The following is a 17,432-nucleotide window of genomic DNA, read 5'->3' on the forward strand; positions in this document are numbered from 1 at the left end:
CAGCTGCTCCCCTCTCTTTTACTCTCTCTTTCTACCTCTCTCTCATCTCTCTTTCTATCCCTCTCTCCCTCTCTCTCTTTGTCTGTCTCATCTGTTATATGATTGATCCGGTGAAGGATGCTGAAGTTCCGCGCGGACCGGAGGGTGAGGTAGGTAGGGGGACAGCGGAGTAGCCGAGTCTGGGGGAGGTGGACTTCGCTGGGGCTGGCTGGCAGTGTGTTGGGGGGAGAGAGAACCAGAAGCTGGAGGTCAGAGAGGACTGCAATGCAGTGCTGCTGGAGAGAAAGAACAGGGAATCTATTTTATGGCTTTTATTTGTCAGTTGCGTGAGGCAGGGACTGATACAGGAGATATGTGTATAGGAGTGTGTGTGTGTGTGTGTGTGTGTGTGTGTGTGTGTGTGTGTGTGTGTGTGTGTGTGTGTGTGTGTGTGTGTGTGTGTGTGTGTGTGTGTGTGTGTGTGTGTGTGTGTGTGTGTGTTGGGGCTATGGCTTGACTTTCATGCTAGTGTGAGTAGCCTAGCAGTAATGGCTAAACATTGCTACCATATGTTTACCCTATATAACGTGAGGGCAGTGATTGGAACTGGTCCATTGTTTTTCAGGTCATTTTGTAGTCCAGTTTGTGGTCATATTAAGGACACTGATGTTACCGTATGCTGTTTAGCCATTTGTTTTTCCATAAGCAGAAGCAGGCAGCGACGTAGTCTCTCTCTATATAGGTTTGTAGGTTACGCATGAACAGGCATGCTCAGTCGCCGGACCCTCTGAGACCAAGTCACACATACACGCACACACACGTTTGGACCCCAGGAAGAGTAGTGGAAGACTACAAAAATAAAACACACACACACGCAAAAACACACACACATTTGGACCCCAGGAAGAGTATTGGAAGACAACATAAAAACACACACACACACAGGTCAGCAGCAGCTGTCCCAGTGCCCAGGCAGGCTGTAGGTGGTTTGTCAGTGGTTTGTCGGAGGTTTGTTATGGTTAGCTGCACGCAGGCAGAGGGGTGTGTGTTTTGTCCCTTTGGTGTCAGGAGGTGCATGCCTTCTGCCTGACTGTGCTCTTGGCTGGCCACCATCATCCTCTCTACCTATCACTGTGTGTGTGTGAGTTTGTTTGTGTATGTGTGTGTGTCAAGTGTGTGTGTGTGTATACGTGTGAGTGCCCAGTGTGTGTCCAGTGTGTGTGTGTGTGTGTCTGTGTGTGTGTGCAAATGAGTATGGTTGTGTGTGTGTGAGAAGGAGGATACACAGCCTCTCTGCATGGCAGAGTCTGGGCCAGATGCCACACACATATTATTATCCAGTAGTGCGTAGACCCAGAGCCAGAGAGAGAGAGAGCCAGGCTGTGGGGGTGGAGGTGTTCGGCCCTGCCTTACATAGAGCGTTGTTCTTCAACCCTGGTTCTGGAGACCCCCAGGGTGGTCAGGCTTTTGTTCCAACCCAGCACCAAAACATCTGATTCAATGAATAAACGAATCATCAAGTCGTTGACTAGCTGAATCAGATGTTTTCAGTGTTGGAACAAAAGCCTGCACAAGCTCTGGCCCTAGGAACAGTGCCTTAGTGTAATGTACGGCAAAAGACTACCATACAGTATGCTGTCTGTCCTCGTTAAAGGGTCAAGGCCCTATCTAGTGATTTCTAAAAACCTGAAACTTGGACCTGCTATCTACAACCTAAAATGGTTATTTGGCTGTCCCCATAGGAGGACCCTTTGAAGAATCCTTTGTGGTTCCAGGTAGAACCCGTTTATACCATGGACCATCATTGATCCTCACAGTCTTCCTATGTGCTTACTCTGTGTCTTGGGCCTACAATATGTGTCCTCTTAGGCTGTAAAACTACTAGGCTGGCTTCCCTAATCCTAAGATTAGTAAAGAGAGAAGCTTTCAGAACATGGACTAGTACAACACTCTGGTGCAATCTAGAACCAAAAAGGGTTCTTCAGCTGTCCTCATAGGATAACTCTTTGAAGAACCCTTTTTGGTTCCAGGTAGAACCCTTTAGGTTGCAGGTGTAACCCTTTTGGGTACCATGTAGAACCCTTTCCACAGAGGGATCTACATGGAACCCAAAAGAGTTATACCTGGAACCAAAAAGGGTTATCCTATGAGGACTGCCTCAGAACCCTTTTGGAACCCTTTTCTCCCAAGAGTATAGTATATCTATAGTTAAGAAGGGTGTGTTCCTATAAACATCTTTCTGACTTCAGGCCTTTCCTCCTGTCCTAACAATCTTACCATCCCCTCCTTTGATAAGGCCCTCATGTCTGTAGTCTTTCTTTCAGACTAGCAGCAGGGGAATTCCACAGTCGGCTTTGAGCACACTCCTGTATGTTTTGTGAATCCGCTTAAGAAACAGTCCCTGAGATCAAAAGTTATTCACTGTTATCTTTCACTATACAAAGCATTGTCAGTTTAACTCCCGTAATTGTACATCTATGTGTACAAGATGTGTGTGTGAGCATGTATGTTTTGTCTGTGTATGCATGTGTGATGTGAGTGTGCATAGGTATGCATGTAAGTATCTTCATGACTGTACATGACCGGGAGATAAAGGAGAACAGGCTCATTGTAATGGCTGGGATGGAATAAATGAAATTGTGCAATAATTGTCTTGAGTATCTTTCCATCCATTCCAGTCCCACCGTTACGATGAGCCTGTCCTCCTAAATCTACGCCCGCTAGCCTCCTCTGGTTTGTGTTAATGTCAGCGAACCAGGTTGTGTTTGTAATGAATCCAGTCTACAGTGGGGTTGATCAGATGGAATATTGAATAGAGTCTAGTATAGCTCTGGTGAGGAGAAGGGGAGGCAGGGTACCACACTGCACCACTCCACCTATAAAACCACAGCTATTTACGACTGGTTAGATTACACGGTGCAGCAGAAACAGGAAAGACGTGCACACACCAGCCCTTGCCTCAGCCCACAGCGGGTGTAAAATCAATAGCAGGGAAGGGACACCGACACACAGATCACAGAAACACTTGTACATCCAGACAAACAGAGAAAGCCACACCACACCACTCCAGGCATGGACTTATTGCCTATATAGTCTGTCTAACTGAGTGCAGACATAATGTTTCAGCGTGCTGTCTGATGGACAGAGGAGCTGAGGGAGAACTCATATTGTGGTGTTGTTTCAGTGATCATCTTGACCATCATATTGAGGGAGGTGGTTGAATACGACCCTGATTGACCACGATGTCATGTTGACACACTGATTCTGGATCAGTAACTAATCACCTCTGTTGATAATGAAACTGTTCTGGTTGCTGAGGTGCTGTGTTGCTGCTGTGATGTCAGGGATCAACAGATCAGCCATCGATCAGCTGCGCTCATCATGTCTGACAGCTTGACAGCATGGATCTTCACCAAAATGCCCTTCTCTCTTTCTTTTTCTCCTCTCCTCCTCTCCAGCCAAAATGACCCGAGCGGACCAGCTGGACATCCAGTGATCCAGATCCAGCTGAAAGAGACCGGACCGATTCACACCTACATAACGTGAGTGCAACATTAATTACTTTAATACAACCTTACCCTAAGTAAACCTGGACCACTACATGATTACCTGATGTGAGTACAAGCCAATTAAAATTGTATTATAAACTAATCTTAACCTTAAAGGGATAGTTTGAGATTTTGGCAATTCTACTTACCCTGAGTCAGATGAGCTCATGGATACCATTTTTATGTCTCTGCGTGTAGTTTGAAGGACATTGAAGGTCGTTTCCGGAGCAATTGCTAACTAGTGTTAGCGCAATGAATGTAAGTCTGTGGGATCAGCTAGCATTAGGGCAATAAGAGTAGAAAAAGTAGAAATAAGGGCTTACTGTCCAAATCTCGGACTATCCCTTTAAACAAACATAACCCTAATCAGATAGATACACAAATATTTAACAAGAGTACAATCCAAACTCAACCTTAATCCAACTTTACCCTAACCTAAACCGAACCGATACACACGTACCGGAGTCCTGACGTGACTACCCCCCCAATCGTAACCTTAATACAACCATTTTTAGTGTTGCTGTATTCAGAAGAATGAACAAAACATCCCATTCACTCAGCTTTACAGCCGACCTGACACTATAGCCTGGCACCAGACAAGAGAAGACTTGAGACACATCATTGTGTCATGCACACAGACGAATGGGCTGTGGTATAGGAGAGGAAGAGACAGTGTGTGTGTGAGAGAGGGTACACTCTTAGAAGAAATGGTTCCAAAAGGGTTCTCCGGCTTTCACCATAGAAGAACCCTTTTTGTTTCCAGGTAGAATCCTTTTTGGTTTAAGGGAAAACTCTTTTGGGTTGGTTCTTCCTGGAAACAAAATGGGTTTTTCAAAGGATTCTCCTATTGGGATTGCCTTTTAGGTTCTAGATAGCACCTTTTGTAGAGAGATGGAATATAGCAGCAGGTTTTCACTGAGTCCCTTTGATCACACCTGTCACTACGAGGTTTGCCACACGGTCCCTACACGGGAATGCACAGTGGTGGAAAAAGTACCCAAATGTCATACTTAGGTAAAAGTAAAGATATCTTATTAATAGAAAATGACTCAAGTAAAAGTGAAAGTCACCCAGTAAAATACTACTTGAGTAAATGTCTAAATGTACTTGGTTTTAAATATACTTAAGTATGTCAAGTAAATCTAATTGCTAATGAACTCAGCCCAAAAAAATAAACGTCATCTCACTGTCAAGTGTGTTTATTTTCAGCGAACTTAATATGTGTAAATATTTGTATGAACATAACAAGATTCAACAACTGAGACATAAAATGAACAAGTTCCACAGACATGTGACTAACAGAAATTGTATAATGTGTCCCTGAACAAAGGGGAGGTCAAAATCAAAAGTAACAGTAACAGTCAGTATCTGGTGTGGCCACCAGCTGCATTAAGTACTGCAGTGCATCTCCTCCTCATGGACTCCACCAGATATGCCATTTCTTTCTGTGAGATGTTACCCCACTCTTCCACCAAAGCAACTGCAAGTTTCTGGACATTTCTGCGGGGAATGGCCCTAGCCCTCACCCTCCGATGAAACAGGTCCCAGACGTGCTCAATGGGTTTGAGATCCGGGCTCTTCGCTGGCCATGGCAGAACACTGACTGTCCTGTCTTGCAGGAAATCACACACAGAATGAGCAGTATGGCTGGTGGCATTGTCATGCTGGAGGGTCATGTCAGGATGAGCCTGCAGGAAGGGTATCACATGAGGGAGGAGGATGTATTCCCTGTAACGCACAGCGTTGAGATTGCCTGCAATGACAACAAGCTCAGTCCGATGATGCTGTGACACACCGTCCCAGACCATGACAGATCCTCCACCTCCAAATCAATCCCGCTCCAGAGTACAGGCCTCGGTGTAACGCTCATTCCTTCGACAATAAAAGCGAACCCTGGTGAGACAAAACCGCGACCTTTCACTGAAAAGCACTGTTTGCCAGTCCTGTCTGGTCCAGCAACAGTGGGTTTGTGCCCACAGGCGACATTGTTACCGGTGATGTCTGGTGAGGACCTGCCTTACAACAGGCCTACAAGCCCTCACTCCAGCCTCTCTCAGCCTATTGCGGACAGTCTGAGCACTGATGGAGGGATTGTGCATTCCTGGTGTAACTCGGGCAGTTGTTGTTGCCATCCTGTACCTGTCCTGCAGGTGTGATGTTCGGATGTACCGATCCTGTGCAGGTGTTGTTACACGTGGTCTGCCACTGCAAGGACGATCAGCTGTCCGTCCTGTCTCCCTGTAGCTCTGTCTTAGGCGTCTCACAGTACAGACATTGCAATTTATTGCCCTGGCCACATCTGCAGTCCTCATGTCTCCTTGCAGAATGCCTAAGGCACGTTCACGCAGATGAGCAGGGACCCTGGGCATCTTTCTTTTGGTGTTTTTCAGAGTCAGTAGAAAGGCCTCTTTAGTGACCTAAGTTTTCATAACTGTGACCTTAATTGCCTACCGTATGCAAGCTGTTAGTGTCTTAACGACCGTTCCACAGGTGCATGTTCATTAATTGTTTATGGTTCATTGAACAAGCATGGGCAATCGTGTTTAAACCCTTTACAATGAAGATCTGTGAAGTTATTTGTATTTTTACGAATTGTCTTTGAAAGACAGGGTCCTGAAAAAGGGACATGGCTTTTTTTGCTGAGTTTATATACTTAAGTATATAGGGATGACCAGGGATGTTCTCTTGATAAGTGCATGAATTTGACAATTGTCCTGTCCTGCTAGCCATTCAAAATGTAATGAGTACTTTTGTGTGTCAGGGAAAATGTATGGAGTAAAAAGTACATTATTTTCTTTTGGAATGTAGTGAAGTAAAAGTTAGAGTTGTCAAAAATATAAATAGTAAAGTACAGATATCCCCAAAAATTACTTAAGGAGTACTTTAAAGTATTTTTACTTAAGTACTTTACACCACTGGGAATACACAGTGCAATTGTTACAGGAAAGCACTTGAGCTGATGTGGCCCAGCAATCTACTCATATGCAGAGAACTGGGGTCTGCTTACTGTCAAACTGTGTGTGTGCGTTCGGGTTACCCGGGCTTATCCAAAAAGCTGGCACAAGAAAAGACATTAAGGACCATGCCATTGAGACCTACACCCCCCATCCCCCTGCTCATTCCCCACACACACACTCACAAAACACATAACGCACTTCATACACTCACACATTGCAACACTGTTTTGCTGCTAGCATATGGCATCCAGGCTCCTATTGGATTTTGAGGGTGGTATTATAACATTTATACCAATAATTACACATTCCTGTCAGGAAGATAAATGCCCTGGTGGTGTTAAGACAATACTCCCACCCCCTTCATATTATGTTTCTCCACCACAATCAATTCTGTATTGAGCTGATGATGCATTGGACATTAATAAGATATGATGGTGCCAGTAAAGAGGCAGGGTTTTACAGCAAGTTATTGTTCAAAGCTACAATATAAAATACTGTTGCTAAACGTTACAATGGGGATATTTACAATATTCAGTATTTACCTTCAGTTTGATAGGGGAGTTGATGGCACTCTTTTACAGCAAAAACATGAGGAATAGCTGAAGTGGAAGGGAAATGGTTAAATGATCGAACTGGAAGTAGTTTAAAGAGTTAGGTTGGAAACGTAGTCAGGACACTGCAGTGTGAACACCTCTACTCTCATGTTAATTATCTTGGAATCTGGGTGAGGAGGGGTGCTGTGGGATTATTTAAAATACTCTCACTTGGCGAAAAGGGTCAATATCAGGGGATATCTTTATCTCTATATATCTGGATATGTGACATTTTATTAGATAAAAGGAGTAGACATGCTCTAGATACACATGTTATCACGTTTCAGGTAAGACCCAAATGCAGACTGTGTTGAAGTAACAATGTTTAGTAGAGCAACAGGGGCAGGCAAACGACAGGTCAAGGCAGGCAGGTGTTGATAATCCAGAGTAGTGGGGCAAAGTTACAGGACGGACGGCAGGCAGGTTCAGGGTCAGGTCAGCCAGAGGTCGGTAATCTAACAGAGAAAACACCGGTTGACTTGACAAACAAGACGAACTGGCCACAGACAAACAAAGAAAACAGGTATAAGTACCCAAGAGTTAATGGGGAAGATGGGCGACACCTGGAGGGGGGTGGAGACAAGCACAAGGACAGGTGAAACAGATCAGGGCATGACAGTACCCCCCCCCCCCCCCCCCAGGGACGCCATCTGCCGTCCTACTTGGACGCATACCTGGTTGAGCGGGGTGTCAGCATTGGAATTCAGAGATGAGGCCTGGGTCCAGGATGTCCCTCGCTGAGACCCAGCACCTCTCCTCCGGGCCATAACCCTCCCAGCCAACCAGGTACTGGAATCCCCTGCCCCGAGGTCGAACCTTCAGGAGACGTCTCACCTTGTACTCCGGTTGGCCATTGTTGAGACGGGAGAGAGGGGTGGACCTGGAAACAGGAGACAAAGGGCTGTGAGACATGGGTTTATATCTAGACACATGAAAAGTAGGAAGTATACGGAGGGTACGGGGCAACAGAGGATGAACAGCAGAGGGGCTAATATTTTTGGAGTAGGGGGGAAAGGTCTCGGCTTCCGGGAGTGTAGCCGCGGGGCTATAGTGGCGTGCCAGTGCATCCAGCTTAACATCCTTGGGTACCGGTCGGTGTTGTGGAAGCGAAGTGGCCCAGGCCTTACTGAAAACCTCCCGGGGGTCCTGGTATTCCGCGGGAATGGCGGAGAGGTTCGGGGCAATATACAAGCACCCAGGAAGACGTCCCGGGGCAGGCAGAGCTGATTTCAGGCAATTAGCGTGGCAGAACGAGCTCCAGCCCACGATGGCACCAGTAGACCAGTCAATCGAGGGATTGTGTCGCTAGAGCCAAGAGAATCCCAATACCACTTAACACTTAATGACCGGTAGCACCACAATACAGACAACTCTGGGTGTGAAGTCTGCGTACGCATTCGGCTGGAGACAGCCTAGCCCTGCCGAGCTGCATCGGCTCGGGAAGAGGTAAATCGGCAGACTTCGGAGGCTCTTGGAGGAACTCTGGTAAGCTCGGATCCTCTCGGAGGCGTAGACACTGGCGACTTCCGAAGTTCATCAGATGCAAGGTGGGAACCTTGATTGAGCAATTGGGACCACAAATCAGACCTCTTCTCCCTCCTATGCTCCCGTGGCCGTCCATCAATCCGAATGGTCAAAGCGATGAGTGAGTCAAGATCCCTCGGCAGTTACCGAGCTGCAAGCTAGTCCTTCCTCTGATAATCCGTGCAGGAATGTGTTGAACAGCACCCTCCGCTGCTAGCGTGCGGAAATCCACAGCATAGTCTGCCACACTGAGGGAGTCCTGCGGAAGCTGGAGTAACTTCCGGGCAGCCTCTCTCCCGGACACCTGAGCCTCAAAAACCTTTCTCACCTCCGCCATGAATACCTCCAGACTGAGGCAGACGGCGGATTGTTGCTCCCATACCGCCGTGGCCCAGGCGAGTGCCCTCCTGGACATCAGCATAATAATGTATGCTATCCTCGAGCAGTCCGAGGGGAACAAAGAAGGCTGCAGCTTGAAAATGAGGGAGCACTGGGAGAGAAAGGCCCGGCAGGTTCTGGAATCTCCATCGGAGTGCTCCGGGTGAGGTAAATGGGGTTCCCGGAGAACCAGGGTGACAGCGCTGCTACCAGCCGGGTTACTGAGGGGCTGGGAGCTTATCGTCGTGGTAGGGTGCCTCGTAGGCAACCCACGGAATTGGGTGCGTCCAACGCTAGGTCGTGACGTTCGGCCACATCCTGGAACCATTCCATCAGACCGCGAAGCAACTCCTCGTGCTTACCAATGGTGGCTCCTTGGGAGGAGATGGCATTGCGGAGCTGGTCCAAGTCTGCTGGGTCAGTCATGGCCAGTTCGTACTATCATGTTTCAGGTAAGACCCAAATGCAGACTGTGTTGAAGTAACAATGTTTATTACAGCAACAAGGGCAGGCAAACGACAGGTCAAGGCAGGCAGGGGTTGATAACCCAGAGTAGGGACAAAGGTACAGGACGGCAGGCAGCCTCAGGGGCAGGCAGAGTGGTCAGGCAGACGGGCTCAGAGTTAGGACAGGCAAGGGTGAGAAAAAGAGAGACTGGGGAAAAGCAGGAGCTAAGACAAAATGCTGGCCACAGACATAAGTACCCAATGGGGAAGATGAGCCACACCTGGAGTGGGGTGGAGACAAGCAAAACAGATTATGGCATGACCTTCATTGTTACCTTTATTTATCTAGGCAAGTCAGTTAAGAACAAATTCTTATTTTCAATTACAGCCTAGGAACAATTGGTTAACTGCCTTGTTCAGGGGCAGAATGACAGATTTTTACCTTGTCAGCTCGGGGATTTGAACTTGCAACCTTTCGGTTGCTAGTCCAACACTCTAACCACTAGGCTACCTTGCCACCCCAATTTTATATTTTGAGGTAGAATATTCTCCGTAATGGGACAGTTTCTACATACATACATCTAATCCGGACCTCAGAAATCTCCCTGCTGCCGTATGAGTCCAGGGAGATATCTGGGGTGAGATCCCTTCAAGACGCCCCTGATGCGCATGCACCCGCTTTTATATTTTTTTACTATTTTAACTCCGGAAAAGGTATGTGTCAACATGCTGACATATCCAAGCCTTTATACTAAGGCATGAACATATCCATGTATTTTAAGAAATGTACAATTTCTGTAGTCATTACCTGATCTTTTATGGATACGTGTAAAAAAAGAATAATCATAATTTCAATAGATATACTTACGTGATATATAATATTCATCCTCGTATGTCTGATCGAAAATTGGCTAAATCCAACGACTGATCAATGTCCAGCGGCCAAATTATTTGACCTGTTCAGGAGCTGAAAATCATTGTGCTTCTTCACATGAAGGTGACATAACTGAGCATACATTTGCACCATATTCAGTAGTAGGCTACAAGGCACGGAAAAGTGAACATCGTCATATTTAATCCAAAGCACATCTCTGCTATGTCTGTTTAAAAAATGCAGCATAACAAATCCAGAGCTACAATCAGAACACATTTTCTGTAAAGATGCAAACGTAGGCCAATCTTTGCTAAAAATGCATTTTATTTATTTACCGGAAAATAACAGTTGCACTCTCAATACCCCTGCCTGCCCTGTTTGTTATGGATGATGGATGTGATCGAAATCTAATCTAATCAAATCAAATTTTATTGGTCACGTACACATGGTTAACAGATGTTGTTGCGAGTGTAGCGAAATGCTTGTGCTTCTAGTTGCGACAGTGCAGCAATATCAACATGCTATCTAACAATTTCACAAAAGCTACCTAATACATGCAAATCTAACTAAAGGGATGGAATGAGAATATGTACATATAGATATATGGATGAGCAATGAGCGAGCAGCATAGGCAAGATGCAATAGATGGTATAAAATACAGTAAATACATATCGGATGAGTAATGCAAGATATGTAAACATCATTATTAAAGTGGCATTAATAAAGTGACTAGAGATCAATTTGTTAGAGTGAAGTCTGTATTTGTATTTTTAGAGTGAAGTCTGTATGTAGGCAGGAGCCTCTCTGTGTTAGTGATGGCTGTTCAACAGTCTGATGGCCTTGAGATAGAAGCTATTTTTCAGTCTCCCGGTCCCAGTTTTGTGACCAACCACCTCTTTTCAATCTTATGTTGCAAAATTTGAAATTGTGCTTTTTACGTTGGATAAAAGTACAGACTCAGAGCTACAAAATGATATATCATACACGGCAGTTGAAAAGTAATTCTGCTTTGAGAAAATTGCTCTTGAATGTTTTGGTACACCTACTGGAGAACTGTTTTATGTCTATACCCATTCAGCATCATTCCTACACTCTTAAGCCTTTGCCCCCCCCATCTCTTTAATTATTTACATGTATGGCCATGTGCTAAACAGAGTGAGGTAGCGTAGTTCACATTTTCATGAAGTACAATAGATGACCGTAATCACCCCCAGACACATCTGGATAACTTGATGGGTCATGTAATCATCTGGCAAAGTGGAATCTTTTCTTTTGTTTAGACATGTAGTTAGCCAGCTAAACAATGAACCATAATCCCAAACCATACTACTAGCAATACAAAACTGATTGTCATAGCTTGCCACCATGCATGAAATGCTTTAGTATGAATCTGCATGAATCTAGCTAGCTAACATTAGGCTATAACTAGCAATGCAAATGGCTTTCTGAGATGCAAATAATATTACTACACAAATCATACACTTAGCATTAGCTAGAGAGCCATCCAGCTAACGTTACATAGCTAGCTAACAGTACGCTTTAACTTGCAATGAAAATGACTTTCTGACAAAATTAGAAATGTATAATATCTGAAAATATAGCTAGAGTCTTACCCATATAAATGGATGAACGCTTCACGTCAGACTGGAATCCCTTTAAGTAAGACGTCCTGTGTCGTTTCCGTTTTGTTTGAACAGCTTGCTTTGCCATTGTGTAAAGTCACTCCGGTTCACATTGACCATGTGCAATGCCATAAGAATCATCATCTTTCTTCCTCTCTGTCAGATATGCAATCAAACGCCAGAATGTTCTCCTTCTCATACTCTGCTTCCACCAGGCATTACACTGATTTCAAAACTCAGTCAACTTTTTCAGTGACAACAACACTGTTGGCCACCGTTTGTTCTGCATCACTGTTGTCAGAAGACTCTACAATGTCTGGTTCAATGAACATGCTTTTACGTAAGTCAGGGATTTCCTCATCATCTGATTAATTTTCACAGTCAGAGAGAGTCCTCCAGAAAGTAGTCCATCACAACCTTTTCCCACTGATCTTTGTAAATAGCACCTGATAAATTCAGGGCAGGAATGTTGTTGAATGCAATAGCAACACTTTTGCAGTTCTTCATGTCTACTATACAGTATCTTTCAAAAAGGCTTCAGTAGCAAGGATTATCTACACATGTTATAGACGGAAGCATGCTACATGGCAGACCAATCAGAACTCATCTCTCGGGAAATGTCCAGCCCATCCCGTATCTCAACCAATCATGGCTAGTGGGATGGTTCCTGTCTTTTCCTGTGGCTTGGGGCGGCAGGTAGCCTAGTGGTTAGAGCGTTGGACTTGTAACCGAAAGTTTGCAAGATCAAATCCTTGAGCTGGCAAGGTAAAAATCTATCGTTCTCCCCCTGAACAAGGCAGTTAACCCACTGTTCCTAGGCGTCATTGAAAATAATAATTTGTTCTTAGCTGACTTGCCTAGTTAAATAAAGGTAAAATAAAAACCAACTAGGCTCGTAATTTAACAATTGTATTCATTTTTACAGATGACATACACGTTTGTTATTAAGGCACATGAAAGTTCACATGTTCCAGAAGGCATTTCCCCCAAAAAAGACATACAGTACAAATTAAATTAAATAAATAAACGTTCAAATGCCTCTCCTGTGAAGTAGTGATGTGCGACATATGCGTAGCTTCCTGAAACGGGTCACATATTTTTACATCTGATCAACACTGCTGCCCTCAATGGCCACACAGTTCATCGCCAACTAACAAGTGAGATGATTACTGCACAAGTTTTTTTTCAATTGCACATACAGTTCACGTACAAATCAAATACAGTGCCATTATGCAATTATATTGACAATATATCACCCAACTCCCCACTCCCTCATCATCCTCTCCACTTCTTCATCCTCCCTACTCCCTCTCCAAACAGTAGGTTGCGAAATATGTCTCGTTCCGTTATGATGTTGGCAAGGTATGTTCAATATTACAATACAACATTACAAGTAACATAATAACTGAAGCGCTCCACAACGAATCCACAAGGGGGCAGAGCTATGCAGGACAAATTAATACACAGGCCAATGCAATGGTCATGATAAGGCCAAGGCAGCTGGTCATGGCTAGAAGGAATCCAGCTTTAGTCAAATTAACATCAGATTTGACTTTCCGTAGCAGGTTAGGAGAACTTACACAACATGTTAGGAGAATGAATGTAGCAGGTTAGGATAATGAGGTTAAGGTTAGGAATAGGGTTAGGGTTAACTTAAATGCAAATTCTACTTTGACGTTAATTTGACAAAGCTGCATTCCTTCGAGCCATGACCAGGGCAACTTCAAAGGATACATAAGCTAATATTTCTTTGACACCATTAGCATTAGCATTGTTTTACAGAACTAATGGAAAAATGTAACACCATAAGCTAATATTTCTTTGACACCATTAGCATTAGCATTGTTTTACAGAACTAATGGAAAAATGTAACACCATAAGCTAATATTTCTTTGACACCATTAACATTAGCATTGTTTTACAGAACTAATGGAAAAATGTAACAACATAAGCACAATTGAGTATAACACCATAAAGATTATGAAATCAGTACCTCAAGGAATACACACAGAATACAATATGCTCCATACATAAATATGGTGTGCTACAGTATAAATACACTACATGACCAAAATGATGTGGACACCTGCTCGTCGAAAATCTCATTGCAAGATCATGGGCATTAATACAGAGTTGGTTCCTCCTATAACAGCCTCCACTCTTCTGGTAAGTCTTTCCAGTAAATGCTGGAACATTGCTGCGAGGACTTGCTTCCATTTATCCACAAGAGCATTAGTGAGGTCGGGCACTGATGTTGGGCAATTAGGCCTGGCTTGCAGTCAGGGTTCCAATTCATCCCAAAGGTGTTCGATGGGTTTGATATCAGGGCTCTGTGCAGGCTTGTCAAGTTCTTCTACACTGATCTTGACAAACCATTTCTGTATGGACCCCGCTTTGTGCACGGGGACATTGTCATGCTGAAACAGGAAAGGGCCTTCCTCAAACTGTTGCCACAAAGATGGAAGCACAGAATCATCTAGAATGTCATTGTATGCTGTTGCGTTAAGATTTCCCTTCACTGGAACTAAGGGGCCTAGCCTGAACCATGAAAAACAGCCCCAGATCATTATAACTCCTCCACCAAACTTTACAGTTGGCACTATGCATTGGGGCAGGTAGCGTACTCCTGGCATCTGCCAAACCCAGATTCATCTGTCGGACTGCCAGATGGTGAAGCTTGATTCATCACTCCAGAGAACATGTTTCCACTGCTCTAGAGTCCAATGGCAACGAGTTTTACACCACTCCAGCCGACGCTTGGCATTGCGCATGGTGATCTTAGGCTTGTGTGCAGCTGTTCGGCCATGGAAACCCATTTAATGAATCTCCCGACGAACAGTTCTTGTGCTGACGTTGCTTCCAGAGGCAGTTTTGAACTCAGTAGTGATTGTTGCATCCGAGGGCAAATTATTTTTACACGCTTCAGCACTCGGCGGTCCCGTTCTGTGAGCTTGTGTGGCCTACCACTTAATTGAAGGCAGAAGTCGGGAGGTTGAAGTCGCCAAGTACAAAAAGTGATGAGCCATCATCAGCAAATTAGCTGATGAAGGTATCAAGCTCATTGAGAAACTCTCTAAGGGCAGCTGGTGGGCGATAGATGACAACAATATTAAGCTTGAGTGGACAAGTGACAGTGACCGCATGGAATTCAAATGAGGAGATGGACAAGTGAATGATGGCCCTGTGCCATCATCAAGATGACCGGATGCTCTACAACTATAAGGGAATACTTAGTCAGATTAAGAGAGAGCAGCTGGAGTATATGATTTCTGTATATGTTTTTGTTTTTGTGACTTTTTCTGTGCATCAGAGCTTCCAGTTTTTTTGTGTCTGCATCATGTGCATGGGCATATTTATGTACAGATGCTATTAAAAATGAATCACACATTAGCTTTGCTAACCTTGCTTATGCAAATAATCATGCTCTGCTCCCAATTACTGTACTTCCAAAGACTACTGGACCAGAGAAAATGATGGGAGGGGGAGAAAGTGAGATATAGGAAAAGAGAAAGATGGAGGGAGTAAGAGAATGTGATTGAGGAAGAAAGAGGTCAAGATCATGCGCAATAGAGATAGAAAGAGAGATGGGGCTATATAGAGAGAGAGAGACAGAGGGGGAAGCTGGAGGAAGGAAAATAAACCGAGAGGAACAGAGGGCAGGATTGGAGGTGAGTAAAATAGATAGATAGAAAGAGAGAGAAAAAGGGAGGAGATAGTACAATTCATCCCTCCTGCTTGTCAGTGGATCAATATCTAGCAGGGTGGGCAGAGCAGAGCAGGACTTGGCGAGGCAGGGAGAGGCAGAGCATGCCTTTATAGAGACATCAATAACTGGATCACTGAACACACAACACAGGGCTCAGCAGGAGCAGAAAAGGAGCAGAGGAAAGGAGAGAAGTCTTAGTCATTCTCCCTCTTTTCCTCCTCCCCTCTCTCGCTCTCTTTATTCCCTCTCCTCTTCACTCTAAAAGCATTTGAGTATCAAGGGTCATTTTTGACACTCCAACCTCAACCAGGTGGTCTCAAAGATAATGTGTTTACATGTGTTATTAACGTTGCGTGTATAAGTCACTGAATCTATCTCTCTGTCTCTGTCTCTCTGTGTAGGAGCTGTGATTTGGAGATGAATGGGAATGGTGGAGGACCTGTGAGTTCACCCAGCGACATTAACTGCAACTCCAACAGCACCACCATGGTATCAGACCTATCCTCCCCAGAGTCTCAGACCCAGTCCCAGCCCTTCACACCACGGGTCAGTACACACACACACGTACACGCAAGCACGCACGCAGGCAAGCACACCCTCACACACATACACACACCTCACGACACCGTTACACCTCACTACACCACACACCACACCACATCATGGTTTTATGACAGATTCAGTGATGCAGAGAGGTCCATTTTGTTCTCTCATCTTCCCTCTCCACCTCTCTCCTTCCCTCGTTTCTTCTCCAGGCATCTCGTACTCCAAAGAAAGCTGCTATGTTTGGGAAGCGTTCTAACTCCATGAGGAGGAACCCTAAAGCTGTAGTAGCTAAGCAGGGCTGGCTATACAAACAGGTAATTCAGCTCTATACACTATTCTGCATCAGCATGATGCACTTTCCTTTATGCCTAGTGGTTTTAAGGGTTTTAGGCTCGGTTTCTGTATAAGAACTTTGTGGTCAACTGCTGATGTAAAAAGGGCTCTATAAATAAATGTGAGTCAAATGCCCCATAATAACCCAGAAATATCTCATAACTAGGACCAGATATACTCTTCTTCCAGGATTGCCATTCTTCTATACATTTTTCTGTTCAAAATTTCCTCATCTCTCCCATTTGTTTTGATCCAGTATGTCTCAGACACTTACTTTGTTTTGGTCCAGTGTTGCTTTCCCTTTTCTCTTCATTTTTCAGTTCAATATTCCTCGTCTCTCCCATTTGTTTTGATCCAGTATGTCTCAGTCGGTTACTCTGTTTGGGTCCAGTGTTGATTTCCCTCTCACGTTGTTTAGGTCTCATTGAATTTGTCTTCCTGTCTACTACATAGCACGGTATTTCTCACACTGTTTAAGTCCAGTTTTTGTGTCCCCCCTGAAGTTATTTGGTCCAGTCTAAACTGTTGTGTCTACTCTCTGGAGTCCCAACCATTTCACTGTGTGTTTTTAGTCCCCTTGTCAGTGTCTCCCTTTAGGCCAGTCAAACCCATCTCAATATGTGTTATTCTCTCTGTCTCCCTGTAGGCCAGCAGTGGAGTGAAACAGTGGAACAAGAGATGGTTTGTCCTGACTGACCGATGCCTGTTCTACTACAAAGGTAGGTTACTGTCTTAGTATTGCCTTCTTTCTTTAACTTCTCTTTTCTTTTTTTGATAACTCATCGCCACCCTTCATTGGAGGACATCTTTATAATTCCGCTTTATTCTACTGCATTTCATTGTATGCTTTAATCAGAAAGGGTTTACCTTCATTCTTGACACACTGTTTCTCTTCTCTTGTCTTCTCTTGTGTTTGTGTGGTAGTG

The 17,432-nt window shown here is 44.5% G+C and overlaps 1 protein-coding gene and 1 long non-coding RNA gene across 7 annotated transcripts in view; one reads left to right on the plus strand and one right to left on the minus strand.

Annotated features, from left to right (window-relative positions):
- Nucleotides 1–17,432, plus strand: part of LOC115208127 (pleckstrin homology domain-containing family A member 6) — a 160,460-nt gene that overhangs the window by 76,987 nt on the left and 66,041 nt on the right. For 4 of the 6 annotated variants that reach the window (XM_029775948.1, XM_029775949.1, XM_029775947.1 and 1 more), the window contains 4 exons: nucleotides 3,438–3,521; nucleotides 16,029–16,173; nucleotides 16,383–16,487; nucleotides 17,153–17,225. In XM_029775948.1, the coding sequence (XP_029631808.1) occupies nucleotides 16,045–16,173; nucleotides 16,383–16,487; nucleotides 17,153–17,225 (307 nt within the window). In that variant the 5' untranslated portion in view covers nucleotides 3,438–3,521; nucleotides 16,029–16,044. Of the gene's footprint in view, nucleotides 1–116; nucleotides 150–3,437; nucleotides 3,522–16,028; nucleotides 16,174–16,382; nucleotides 16,488–17,152; nucleotides 17,226–17,432 lie in introns of all 6 variants that reach the window. The other 2 variants (XM_029775945.1, XM_029775946.1) reach the window with 1 other exon arrangement.
- LOC115208129 (uncharacterized) lies at nucleotides 6,409–17,157 on the minus strand. The gene is made up of 3 exons (XR_003881097.1): nucleotides 16,781–17,157; nucleotides 7,752–7,957; nucleotides 6,409–7,573 (listed from the first exon to the last, which is right to left on the minus strand). It is a non-coding gene; the product is annotated as an uncharacterized LOC115208129 (long non-coding RNA).

The sequence above is a fragment of the Salmo trutta genome, chromosome 14 (assembly GCF_901001165.1).
Source record: "Salmo trutta chromosome 14, fSalTru1.1, whole genome shotgun sequence".
In the NCBI taxonomy this organism is placed as follows: Eukaryota; Metazoa; Chordata; class Actinopteri; order Salmoniformes; family Salmonidae; genus Salmo; species Salmo trutta.